The sequence below is a fragment of the Sciurus vulgaris genome (assembly GCF_902686455.1).
Source record: "Sciurus vulgaris genome assembly, chromosome: 1".
NCBI classification, from domain to species: Eukaryota; Metazoa; Chordata; class Mammalia; order Rodentia; family Sciuridae; genus Sciurus; species Sciurus vulgaris.
The window spans coordinates 58,115,909-58,130,438 of NC_136461.1; the positions used below are offsets into that span (position 1 = coordinate 58,115,909).

At 35.5% G+C, this 14,530-nt stretch overlaps 1 protein-coding gene across 1 annotated transcript in view; it reads left to right on the forward strand.

Annotated features, from left to right (window-relative positions):
* Window positions 1-14,530, forward strand: part of LRRC7 (leucine rich repeat containing 7) — a 525,614-nt gene that overhangs the window by 383,293 nt on the left and 127,791 nt on the right. Inside the window, exons 9-10 of the mRNA XM_079128752.1 lie at window positions 4,975-5,049; window positions 11,708-11,852. Coding sequence (XP_078984878.1) covers window positions 4,975-5,049; window positions 11,708-11,852 — 220 coding nt within the window. The remainder of the gene's footprint in view (window positions 1-4,974; window positions 5,050-11,707; window positions 11,853-14,530) is intronic.

Consider the following 14,530-nt stretch of genomic DNA (forward strand, 5'->3'; position numbering starts at 1 on the left):
TATATAAAGAACTTTAACACTTAAATAACCCAATCAATTAATGGGCAAAGTAACTAAAGAGACTTCTCAAAAAAAGAAATATGAATGGTCAACAAATACATGAAAAATATTCAACATACTTAGCAATTAGAGAAATGCAAATTAAAACTACATTGAGATTCCATCTCACTCCGTCAGAATAGCAATTATCAAAAATACAAGTAACAATAAATGTTGGCAAGAATGTGGGGAAAAGGATACACTCATACACTGCTGGTTGGCCTGCAAGTGGTGCAACCACTCTTGAAAGCAGTATGAAGATTCCTCAAAATACAAGGGATGGAATCACCATTTGATCCAGTTATCCCACTTTTTGGTATATATCCAAAGTATTTAAAATCAGCACACTACAATGACACAGCCACATCAACATTTGTAGCAGCACAATTCACGATAGCTAAGCTATGGAGCCAGCCTAGGTGTCCTTTAACAGATAAATGGATAAACTGTGGTATACATAGATGATAGAGTATTATTCAGCCATTAAGAAGAATGACTTTATGATATTTGCCCATAAATGGATGGATCTAGAGACTATCATGCTAAGTGAAATAAGCCAATCACTGAAATCTAAAGGTCAAATGTTCTCTCTAATAAGTGCATGCTAACACACAATGGGGGAGGGTAACAATAGAAGTTCACTACATCAGACAAAGGGGAATGAATGAAGGGAAGGGAGGGGTAATAGGAGGAGAAAAGACAGTAGAATGAATCAGATATAACTTTCCTATGCTCATATATGAACACACCACAGTGAATCTCACCATTGTGTCCATCCACAAGACTGGGGTCCTAATTAGAATAAGATATATCCCATACTTGTATAAGTACATCAAAATGGATCCTACTGCCATGTATAACTAAAAAGAGTCAATAAAATAAAAAAAAAGTCACACAGCTAGTTAAAAATATAGAATATTCTACCTGTGTTGTACCCACTTATTTTCTTCTTATTTATCTAAAACCCACTGTAATATAGTTAGCACCTGAGATGACTATCACCAAGACTATCAATGGCCTGCTGTTTTCAAAACTGAGTGAATATCTTCAGTCTTTTATTTGACCAGACACCTATCCTACATATGATACTTTTGTTCTCTTCCTTATTCCTTGAGTCAATGGACTCAGCTTGAGTCAGTGGACTCAAATAACCACATAGTCTCCTGGACTCCGCTTCTTCTTGGCTTCTCCAGTGAAAACTCCTGTTTTCAGCCCTCAGGGCTTAGTGTTACTCAAGGCACCTTCCTCTTTCAGCTGTACGTCTGCATCCCTCACATTTCTGATGAAGATGTTATCCTCATGGCTTTAGACTTCCACAAAATACTTAAGTCTTATCTCCAACTCAGACCAATTTCCTCAGCTTCAGATTTTAATAATCAGCTGATTCCTGGACATCTCCACCTATGTCCCACAGGAACTTAAAGCTAATCATAATCAAACATGAGTTCAGTCTCTCGAATGTATCTGCTTTTGCCTGAATGTTCTGTATCTCCATTGGTGGCATCAAAACAAGCTGAAAATCTAAGAGACATGTATGACTCACTCACCTCACTCCTGTATCCAGTCACCAAGTCCTACCATTTTTATCTTCTAAACAATTCCTTAATCCAACTTCTCTTTATTACTTATTATCTCTTTCATTACCAACCATAATCTGTTTTCCTGTCCTAATTTTTTTTTCTTCTTTGTATCAGTTTAGAGTTTCATATATATAATATTAGATAGCTATAAATAAAAACACTACTCTGTCAAAATCACTTCCTACTAGTGGTGCTCCTTCACCCATGTAATAGAGTCCTATCTCCTTTAAAAAAAAAAAAAATGAGGTCTTTGTAAATTCTTGTTTTCCTTTGCTGCCTCACTTCCTACTACTCACTCTGTCTCAAACTTAGGTGAGTCAAACTGCCTGTCCTTCTAGTCACATCTCATGTTATTTCTCATCAGTGTGCTTCTGACCAAAGGTACTTCCTTTCCTCCCTTCTCTACTGGCCAACTCCTTCTCACCTCAGCTCTGTGAATTCTCCCCCAGAGAATTCCTAAAGCAGATAGATCCCCCACCTTTATGTTCCCATAATATTATATATTTACTCTTTGCTTCATAACTAGAGTGTGGGTTTCTGAAAGGACAGAGGCTGCACTATACATATGATTCTAGTGCAATGCCTAGCACTTAGAATATGTTTAATAAGTACTTATTTACTTAGTTACAGGATGGATCAATTACAAAAGCTCTGTGCATTCATTCTTATCATTTGCTTTTTTGTATAGTGTTATGGTGTGGCAGAGATAGTAGTGTTCTCCAAACATTCCATGAACTTCCCTACACTCCTCAACCTTCCTTGCCCTTAGATTGGAGTCATGTAAGTATTTCTAGACAATGGGCTGTGAACATACATGATCTGTTTCACTCCCAGCCCAATATCTTTAAGAGCAGTGATGAGTTTCCTCACTCTCTTTTCCCCCGCTTTGACTCTTTTGGAAGTCTTGAGACAATGGTCGTTGATATCACAAGAATGTGAGGAGTAAACCCATACTGAACACATAGTAGGAGTGGAAAGTAAGCCTGTTGTGTTAAGTCACTGAGATTTCAGGATGTATTTACTAAAGGATTTATTCAGCATAATCTTGTCTACCCTGAACACAAATTTTTGCATTAACCTCTGTCCTAATGTATTCATTATGTACATGTAAGGATTTTGTTGAACCTTACCCAATAAACACATTTCCTTCTCCTTCTGCATAATGCCTAGGCTAAGGGAAAGCTGCACCACATAACTCAAGTTCTCTAAGTGGCCAGTCTGTTGCTTGCCAGTCCTCTGCCTCAAAGCCTTTGCATGTCAAGAGTAATTTTCCTAAATATAACATATTTTCCATCCTTGACCAGCCTAACATGTAGGTGGGGTTGGTAGTTCATTGCTTGCTCCTTATAAGTGAAAGTGGGAATATCTTCCTACATAAAAAAAGAAGAAGAAAATTATGGCATTTGCAGGTAAATGGATAGAGTTGGAGAATATCATACTAAGTGAAATAAACCAATCCCAAAAAAACCAAAGTCTGAATGTTTTCTCTGATAAGTGGTTGCTGAACACAACAGAGGCAGGGGGCAAGGGAAGAATGGAGGAACATTGGATTGTGTAGAGGGAAATGAGGGGTAGGGTGGGGGCAGCAGAAAGGAAAGATAATGGAATGAGACAAACATCATTACCCTATGTACATGTATGATTACATGAATGGTGTGACTCTACATCGTGTACAACCAGAGAAATGAAAAGTTGTACCCCATTTGTGTACAATGAATCAAAAAAAATTAAATTAAAAAAAGTTCCTCATACTTACTGACATGAATCTGATTCTACAGCAGAATACCTTGTCTCTAACTTAAACTTTTATCCTTGTTATAAAGAAAACTTTTCCCAGGAATCCTACCATATTCCATGGCAATTCCAAGCTAAAGGGATCAGAGATTAGCTCCAAAATAGATCTCTGAAACCCTTCTAGTGCTCAAGGATATGTATATAACCTTCACTGGCCTACAATTTCCAATTTATGGTAACTTTGATAAAAATTCTATTCTTTTCCATCAATATTCCATAAAATGCACTGAATTCCTATTTAAGCCCCAAATTATATTGAACCATATTTGTACTATATTCTTCCAATAAGTAATAATTATTTCAGATTAAAAAAAAAAAAAACAGAAAATCTAGTTTTAAATTTGACTTAACTCCAAAATAATATGGTGTTATCAAGGATCCATCTTTTAACTCTAGTTTCTCTGAAAAGACTCCATCCTTAGATAGGTTCTCCTCTTCCCTCATATGTAAAGTTCCTCAGGAAGTCCCAAAGATTCATAACTTTCTGTAGTTGTGAATGAGTCAGATTCCATCTTTGAATCAGTCCCTGTGGCCAGGTAAATACAGTGCACTAATAGTTCAGGCCTTCATCATCCCACAGAGTGGTAAAAAGGAATCTGCATCAAAGGAGGCACGTAGCCTAACAGCGAAGAAGGGGATGACTTCTGGAAAGAAGTTCAGTAAAGGCCGCCACCAGAAGGGAAGCGATGCTGGCAGTAACAGCAGCCTCTATCCTTCTAGATAGTCTGCTGCCCAGAAGGCAGAATTTAGAGAGAGCTCCTAATTAGGGAATGTGTGTCTATGCACTGCATGTTACAGCTTGATTGTGTTCTCTCATTCCTTCTCTGCATTTCTCTAAGCTGTTCTTTCCTCTCACATTACCTTGAGTTTTAGTTATCTAGAAGCATTTGTCTACATACACTCTATTTAGACAAAGAGATCTAGACCTAGATCAAGGATGAGATCATCAGCTACCAAGGAAGGAGCTACATGTGATATTACTGTGGGCTCTGCATTGTGCATTACACATAGTAGCCATTCCACTAGTCAGCAAATAAATATTTGTTCATTAAATGAAGGGTGATAAGTCAAAGGTTCTCACTCAGCCTATCATCACATCATAGTACTGCACTGCTGTGGAAGTTGTTTGTGGGGAAGGTGTTAATACACACAAAAAGAACCTACTATATGCCAGATACCATGGAAAGAAACAGGAATGTGTAGCTAGTGACTTCAAAGCAATATTTCCTCAGCCTTCTGCTTCAATAACAAGGAATTTATCAAGTGATTAGAGTACAATTAATGATATAAAACAATAATGGGGAGATATTAAGGGAATAGACCAATGTGTCTGAATAATAGATCTTAATTTTTATTATTGTTATCCTAATTGATTCCAGATAATTCTAGGCTGGCTACCTCAAGTACTGCCAGTTTTTCTAGAGGTCTATTAAACTTAGAGATACTTAGAGGATTAGCACAGATTCCCAAATAAAAACTCAAGATCTAAGGAACAGTATTTAATATTTATGAGAAGAAAAACTCATTTTGTTTTCTTCCTTTCTCTCTGTCTCTCTCCTAGCCTGAAGTTCTGGATCAAATACAAAATTTAAGGGAGTTGTGGATGGATAATAATGCATTACAAATACTACCTGGGGTATGTAAGTTTTATTATGCCATGTTGTCTAACATTTATGTTACACATTAGTTGCATTTGATAATTACCAATCCTAAATCTTAAGTCTCAGTGCCTGAATTCCAAAATAAAATACCACTTGCTAGATGGATTCAGTCACCAAGTGTTTTCACTGATTTGTCCTTGAGTGATTCAAATGTGTCTTTGAGTGTTACAGGTATGCAAAATATATGAAAATTTTTTTCTTGTTCTCTTAGGAGGATATTTTTCATCTTTTTTTCATAGTCGCTTTTTAAAAAGCTGAACATTCATAGTTATTTTTAAAAAGAAAAATACTATATATAATACCACATTCTATTTTACAAAATTAGCCTTATTCTTTTTTTAGGGGGAGTGGGTCCTGAGGATTGAATAAAATTAGCCTTGTACTTACACAGGTAATTAGAAAATGACTTCTGCTTGTATCGTTAGAACTCTTCATAAAATGAAAATCTCTTTCTTGATTCAGGCAATGTTCAATAGAACCCACTTAAATTTTTGAAAATGGCAGCAATCCTATGGCATTAGAAACAAAAGTTGAACAGTCATTTTTTTTTTTTTTCCTTGACTAGGGGCAGTTGCATGGGACTTCCTGAGTAGTTGGCTTACCTGTCAACTCATGGAGTATGACTTCTCCTGCCTTATCCACTTAGTGAAAGAATGGCTTCCCAAAAAACACTGCCCTCACCACCCACAGCACATGCACTTGAAGAACAATGTGCAGCAACATGCACACACACACACACACACATACACACACACCACACGCGCATGTGCGCACACATGAAAACAGAGCAAGCCCCAGTCCCCTGTGGATTGGCCAACCCTGAACTCCTGGCACTAGACTGAGAACTAGGGCAGCTGGGTGTGTAATAATTCTTCAGTCAACACAGAAATCTAGATGTATGTTCCAAAAGCCAATTTTACTCCTTTTTTGTATTGACAAAATTTTGTTAAAATGATTTCACATGCGTCAAGAAAAAGAAGTTTGTTCTCTGTTTAAAATGAGCATGAGACCATAGAAAGAAAAACATCTGAAAAAAATTAGGGAAAAATGTTCTCTTCTTTTAGCAAAAAGATATACTTCTATCAACATGGCCAGAAAACAGAGAAGTATGCATATTCTCAATTTGTTGATTTATTCAAAAGTTATTTACCAATGCAACTCTATGAATCAGAAACAGCCAATGTCAGAGTTGCAAAGTTAATATTTTCAGTGACCTTGAATATATTTGTCTGAGTAAATTGCACATTGAAGTAAAGACAGATGTGGATTCCATTTCACATTGATGCCATATTCAGTACACATTCATATACAGTAGTCACACTTTATCCACAGTTTTCTTCCCATAGTTTAAGTTACCCATAGTCAACTGAAGTTCAAAAATATAAAATTCCAGAAATAAGCACTTCCTAAGTTTTAACTAACTTTCATTATAGTATATTGTTATAATTGTTCTCTTTTATCATTAGTTGTCATCATTTATCTTTTTTTATTATTTAAACAAATGGGATATATGTTGTTTCTCTATTTGTACATGGAGTTGAGGCATACCATTTGTGTAATCATAAATTTACATAAGGCAATATTGTTTGATTCATCATTTATCTTACTGTTCATTTATTTTTATTTTCTCATTATTTTTTATTAAAAACTTTTATTTTTACAAACTGCATTTTGATTTATTGTACACAAATGGGGTACAACTTTTCATTTCTATGGTTGTGCACAATGTAGATTCACACCATTCATGTAATCATACATAAACATAGGGTAATTTTGTTTTATTCCACTATCTTTCTGTCCTCCACCCCCTTCACCCCATTTTCCTCTACACCATCCAAAGTTCCTTCATTCTTCTCTTCCCCTGCCACCCCCCCCATTATATATTGTCATGCACTTATCAGAGAAAACATTTGTCCATGGACCCACCATTTGACCCAGCTATCCCACTCCTTGGCCCATACCCAAAGAACTTAAAATCAGCATACAGTGATGCAGCCACATCAATGTTCATAGCAGCTCAATTCACAATAGCTAGATTGTGGAACTAACCTAGATGTCCTTCAATTGACGAAAGGATAAAGAAACTGTGGGGTATAAACTCAATGGAATATTACTCAGCCATAAAGAAGAATAAAATTATGGCATTTGCAGGTAAATGGATGAAGGTGGAAAATATCATGCTAAGTGAAATAGGCCAAGCCCAAAAACACCAAAGGATGAATGTTTTCTCTGTTCATTTATTTATTATTTATTCATCACCATCATTGTTGTTTATCTTAATATTAATTCATTTATTATATACTTATTTATTATTTATTAATTCATTGTTTATCTCTTACTGTTCCTAACTGATAAGCTAAATTTTACCATAGCGTTGTATTTCTGGACAAAACAGTAAACATAGGTTTTGATCATAACTATGGTCTCAGACATCCACAGAATGTCTTGGAATTTATCCCCCACAAATAAGAGGGGACTATTATGTATGTATAAATCCTGGGGAAATATGGGTAAGATGCTATGAACTCCCTGTGCAGAGGTTTGAGGAAACAATGCAAGTCTAGTAGGAAATTCACACCTGCTTCTTCAACATGTTTTTTAAAAAACGCATAGCAAGTGCCATGAGTTAGGCACTCTCAAGATACTTTACAAATGTGGACTCCTTGAATCCTCCTAACAACCCTATAACATAAGTCATTACCATCTTCATATTTATAAATTAGGAATCTGAAACACAGGGTGAGTCACTAGCCCAAGGTCATGCAGCCAGCAAATGGTGGAGCTATGACTCAACCCAGCTTGAGAGGTTCTGGTGGTGCTTCCCCAGCTGTCTGTATGGAGCCCACAGAAGGTACAAGTGAAAATTAGGCTCATCATGCTTATCCACGGTGGATGTTTCCAAAACCCAACTGTGCAAATCAACTCACACCACAAATTCCCTGATACATTTATTATTTAAATGGAAAGGTCACGACGAGATCTATAAAACGTAGAATACTACCTAATTTGTCTATTCTCCGTTTTTCATATAGTCCGCTAACTTTAAGTAGATTCCTTTATTTACTACACTTGAATTTGACCTTTTGCTATACCCTCTCTGGGAATACCCCACACCTCCCTGCCATAAATAGCCATGGCTTTCCAAATGTTGGTTCAGAAAAAGGCTGTTTTTCAATTACCTGGCAGCACTTATGCCTACATCAGAGAATGATTAATTCTAAATATTTAGTATTCTAAGATGGGAAAAAGGAAAAGTCACTTTTTGCTTCGTTCATAATACCTTGAGTTAATACATTTTGGAAGTCTGGACTTATTTATTTAATATTTGTTAATCATCATTGTTGTTTATCTTACTGTTTATTCATGTATTATATACTTATTTAGTATTTATTTATTCATTGTTTATCTCTTACTGTTCCTAACTGATAAGCTAAATTTTACCATCGCTATGTATTTATGCACAAAACGGTATATATAAGTTTCAATCATAACTGTGGTCTCAGGCATCCACAGTTAGATTTTCTCCTCAATTTTTCATAAATCAGAGAGGCAAATAGATAACAGTCAAATATCTTTTCTTCTACGTGGCACTATCATTTTAAGATTGATTAAACAAAATATGACTAAGCATTGCACTGAATTCACATTTATTTTCAAACAAACTCCAGTATTTTCTTCAACCTGTGGTTTCTACTCTTTTCCTTTGCTGTCCAATGCTCATGGACAAACCCCTCTACACCCAGAGGCACACTTCAACACCCTCAAGGACTCTGAGACATTATTCCTCAAAGCCGTTTACACCAGACTTTAAATGCCTTTATAAGGTATTTGAAAGTACAGATGGAGAAAGACTCAGAAGTAAACACCAAAGAGTTCTTTTGCTTCCAAAAAGAATGTTCAGAAACTACATCAAAAAATATATATATATTGACTTGTGTTTAGTGAAAGAAACTTGAAGGTTGAAAGAAATGTTCTCTTGATAAAGGAGCAATAAAAGGAAAAACACACATACACATGTAACATTCTTTTATTGCTTAATAAGGGAATAGTGGGTTAAGGTAACAATGATTTCTTGAGGTGGAAAATTATTTGTGACAGTTTTTTTTTTTCCAAGTGGCATATTTCTAAGTAGGGGAAAGAACTCAGCCCTGTGGTCTGACTCTCCAAGTACTCTCTTTCTGTGGCCACTTGGGGAGATGAGGGAGAGAACTAGAAATATGTACTGGGTTAATTAGGACATGGTGGTCAAGAACTGCCAGTATAATCAAATGGTCTTTGCAGTCTGTAGGCTGATAAAGTGACAAAAGTAGTCTGATTGTGATTCAGTAGGTGTGGTGTGGGCACAAGATTCTATTTTTCTAACAAGCTCCCAGGTGAGGTCAGTGCTGCTGGTCTGTAATGCACAATTTGAATCACAAGAATAGGAAGTAGTAAGACAACAAAAATGTATAGAAAATACTTAGTACAGTGCCAAAAGTATGCTTGTGTGTATATATTAATGTTTGTTCATCTATGCTCTGTCAAATAAGTAGAGATGACATAGTATGGTATACATGGGTAGATCACGTAGATGAACCGTTGTGCTTCTTATTTGCAAAACATACACTAAAGTAAAGAAAAAATGAAGCCTTTCATCTTGCTCTAACTCCTTGTGTGAGCTCAGTGATCACCCTTCATTCATTGTCCACACTTCCAGTGATTTCTGCCCTCCCCAGCAATCAGTTAGTAACCAGTCATTCCACTTCTAAACTTTACTTGAACCCATCCCTCTTCTTCCTCACTTCTGCTGCCTTAAGTCCTAAACTACTAAACAACTACGCTGCTTCTATACAGTAGTCTTTTCATATTATCTGGAGACTGGTTCCAGGATACACCTTACCCTGGGAGACCTAAATCCACAAATGTTCAAATCCCTTATATAAAATGGTATGATATTTTCATATGACTTATGTGCATCCTTTCATATAGGTTAAACCATCTAAATTATTTTTAATGTCTGATGCAATGCAAATGCTAGCTAGGTAAATAGTTGTTATACTGCATTGTGTAAAGAATAAGGACAAGGAAAAACCCAGTAGGTCTGCAGCACCGATGCAGTTTTTTCGAATATTTTGACTCACAGTTGCTTGTGGAAGCTGCATAATACTTCTTATGGCCCCTGACTACAGTCGCATACCTGCCTCTGTGAAGGTTTCCTGAAGTTATTTTTTCCAAGCATGAATCCAATGATGTGGTTTCCCATCTTACAAGCTTTTAAATAGCTTTCTTACCTGTAAGACAGTTCTCATCCCCTCATGTGACATGCAACACCTTTTACCAGCTGGCTTCTTTCTGTAAGCCCAACTGCATCACAAATTCCAGTCTCTTTAAATTTCTCTTTCTTTCTCAAGCAGGAAATGCTTTCTCACCTTTCTTTGTGCATGTGCATGTTGTTCTCTCTCCTGAGATTCTTCTTTCTTGACAAGCAGTATCTGCTAGGCAATTTGCAACCCTTCCCCTGTTATTTTGTGGTATTCTTTACATGCTTTTTATATTGTACCTATCACAGGGTATTAGAGCTATTCATTTCTCAAATGTTTCCTTCACTACTGTGAACTCCTTAAGAATGGAGATTTTGTCTTCATCATGACAAATTTTTACCCATACCTAACTGTCTGACCCATAATATTCTCCAGTGTATAGCATAGGTACTGGTACATAGTAGATCCTGAAAAGGGACTGCTGAATCAACCAAATGTTGAATCTGATTAGTAGAATAAAGTCCAAATCCCAATTTTAAACCTTCCTCATGCATTTTAAATTTTAAGGATCATCATATTAACAGCATTTCAGTGGCAACATTAGTCATTTTGTTTCAGAAGTAAGTTTGAGATTATTGCTGTGTTTTAGCAGTTGCATTGATGCAAAATATGTCTTTTAACTGTTTCATTGAGATATAATTCACACACCATATATGCTTTAGTTGTTTTTAGCATGCTCATATAGATATGTAAACATTAACACATTAAATTTTAGAAGTCCTTTTATCACTCCTGAAAGAAACTCTGATTCCATCAGCAGTCACTCCCATACCACCTCCACCCAGATCCTAGCAACCCTACTCTACTTGGTCTCTTTTTTGTTGTGGTTATTTAATATAAATGGAATCATTACAATATGTGCTTTCTGAAACAAGCGTCTTTTGAGGTTCATTCACTCTGCAGCATATATCAATACTTCATGTATTTTTATTGCCAAAAACTGTTTCATTTGTTTACCCATTCATCAGTTGATGTTTTCATTGTTATTCCTTTTAGGCTATTGTGCATAACGCATCTATGAGCATTTGTGTAAGGTTTTGTATGTACATATGCTTTTATTCTCAGGTATATATGTAGAGATTATGGGGTCGTTTGGAAATTCAATGTTTAACATTTTGAGAAACTGTCAAACCATTTTCCAAAGTGACTACAACATATTCCACTCCTACTAGAAATATATGGGGATTGGTTACAATATTTCTGTATCTTTGCCAACACCTGTTATTGTTGTGGTTGATTTTAAAATTAATATTTCCAGAGTATGGTTCTGACAACTTTAAAATGTTTTGTGAAAGTTTCTCAACTAACCCTGAGTTTATGCAATGTCATCAAGTCTATAGGGAAGTTAAAGATGTTGGTATACCTGGATATGTCAAAAAACAGAATAGAAACCGTTGACATGGATATTTCTGGATGTGAAGCCCTTGAGGACCTCTTATTATCATCAAATATGTTGCAACAGCTACCTGACTCAATAGGTGAGAATATAATATTTTCTTACAAATATTTATGTCAAATGTACACTTTTCTTTTTGGCAGTATAGTTTGTTTATTAATGTAGGCAATATGCTGTTAGCCTGATATTAACAAATTAGCAAATTAGTAAATTCACTATGCAGGAGCATAAAATAGCATTTTACAAATATGTTAACTCTAGTTGTCCAATTCAAGGAGGCTTTCCTATTTAAAATGAACCTACAGAATTGGTATACTTTAAGACTTGGAAAATCTCCTAAGCTGTAAAATGTTATTGTAAGGAACAAATATCTTTAATTTAGAGTAATTTGATAATGATGGGTATTTCCTTATATCACCATAATATTACAGTAGCTTCTACACACAGGATGTAGCTACATTCTATTTTAATGCCTTTGGAATGTTGTTGTAATATAAGAATAACAAAAATGTATAGATATGAAATGTCTTCTTGGTTCTATTATTCTAAAGAAGGTACAGTGTCTTTAACATGTTGTCAGGGTTCTTGAGGGCAGGTGATTTGTTTGTAAGGACATCGAAAGCACTCAATCCTTTTTTGTTCATAAATTTTTATAGGGGTAGAGCTATGAAAGACTAATTTAAATAATGAGTAAAACTTTTGTATAGATATCTCGCTATTGTTATTCGTGGGAGAACTCAGTGAGAGAGGTAACCATCAAATGTCTTAACCCTGGATTTAACATCTTTGAAATAGATGCATAGTATGTGTTGGAACTTAATAATGCTTCTAAAAGTCTCAGCCTAAGTAGCCAGGTTGACGGGAAACTTGAAGACATTTACTCACATTTTTCTTCAGTATCTTATTACTAGTTTCATTTTCACCTTTATTTCAATCTGACGGAAACATTTGTTAAGAGCAAAATCACAGTCTACCTTTTCCTTTTTTGTTTCTATATTTGTTGACTTTTTAATTTATATATCACATATTTTAAAACAATATTTCTCCAAAGTGTTTGATCATTAAAAATTAACTGAGGGGTTCATTAAACCCTTTCCCATTTCCAGTCTCTACCTCTGAAATTCTGGTTCAGAAAGTCTTTCATGGGCCCTCTGATCTGTATTTTTATTAAAGATCCTAGATGAAACTTGTGATCGAATATGTCTAGAAAATACTGGTTTTCGTTGTAACAGATAGGAGGTATAATGGTTGAGAAGATCAACCTTTGGTCAATATGACGGTGCGACATGATATATCACTTTAGACCCCACTAGACCACCACTCTGTCCCACTTCAAATGCATAGGAAAATGACATGTGTTTAAGGAACTTAATTTTGCTCATTACTGCCTCTTCAGTGCTGATAACTGTGCTGGCATATGGTATGTCCTTCTTAAATAATTAGTAAATAATAGAACAGATCTATGCTGAAGAAGAATAAATGCCTGCCTGGACCTGAGATAAAAAGAAAATTCATTGATGACCCAAGAAAATAGATGTGTTAATCTCAATGTATCTACTTAAATAGAAATAGAACTCATAATTCTCAACCAGCAGAAGCAAGGAAAGAAACATTCATACAGAAAAAGAAAGAAGAATAACTTTTTTAAAAATCATGGAAATGAAAAACATAAAATTGAAACCAGATATTTCATCTTAAATCCCAACAAATTCAATAAATGCAATGAATTAAGCTTGTTTTAAAAATCAACATTTCATATTATATGTATTTAAGTTCAACTATATTCTGGTTTTGAGAACCATCTAAAGCAAAACACAGGAAGTTTGATTTTAAGACAGTTCATTAAGAAAATGAACAATTAATAACATGATATCATTGTTTGCTTAAAATATCTTCCTTTTAGGAAGCAGACTAGAAATCCAATTTTCTGAGCTGAGAAAGGCAGCATCTATGGGTAATAGAGAATATCAGTCTAGACACCTGGCTGGCATAAAACAGACAAAGACAGGCACTTGGTATGACAGTTGACGCCTTCATTTCATATCTGAATGGGTCTTGTGATTCTGTTACAGAAACTTGCCCTTTGAACTGTCTTTGGACCCTATTGAAACTGCAGGGGAAGTTGTACTGGTCCATCTGCAGCATTGCCACAGTACCTGATTATAGATGTAGAAAGGCTGATTTTCCTCAGAGAATTCCCTTCTTAGGCAAGAGAAATATCTGGATGGGATACTGAGTGTTCTGTTCTGTGGCCCTAGAATAAGTCACAGATGCTAATTGGATGGCAAACTGCATCTTGTCTTGCTTCTTTGAGAAGAGATTATCTATTGAACCACCAACATTTAAAAGAATGAAAGATAAGAATTTTCATAATATAAGGAAATAGCACATAAAATAAATCTTTACTTCTAGCAGGCCTGTGTCCCTCTGAAGCTGTGTAATGTTTGAATGGGGTGACAGACAACAAACCCTGCATGCTTAATCCCTTTTTCTTGTGCTGGTTCCAGGGAAAATGAAGGGTACTTTTTTCCTTTTCTAGGTGGAGAGTTTCATTAATCAGCTTCTTTGGAAAACAGAGAAACTGAATAAAGGAAAACATAATTTTTCACTTTTCAAAATAATTTGTCTTAACCAGCTAATAATTAAGCTTTGTAATCAGTTTACCTGAGTTCAAATTCTAGGGTTTCTTCTTTACTAGCAGTGTGACCTTAGACAAGTTATGTAATTTCTCTGTGTCTTGGTTTCATCATCTATTAAGTG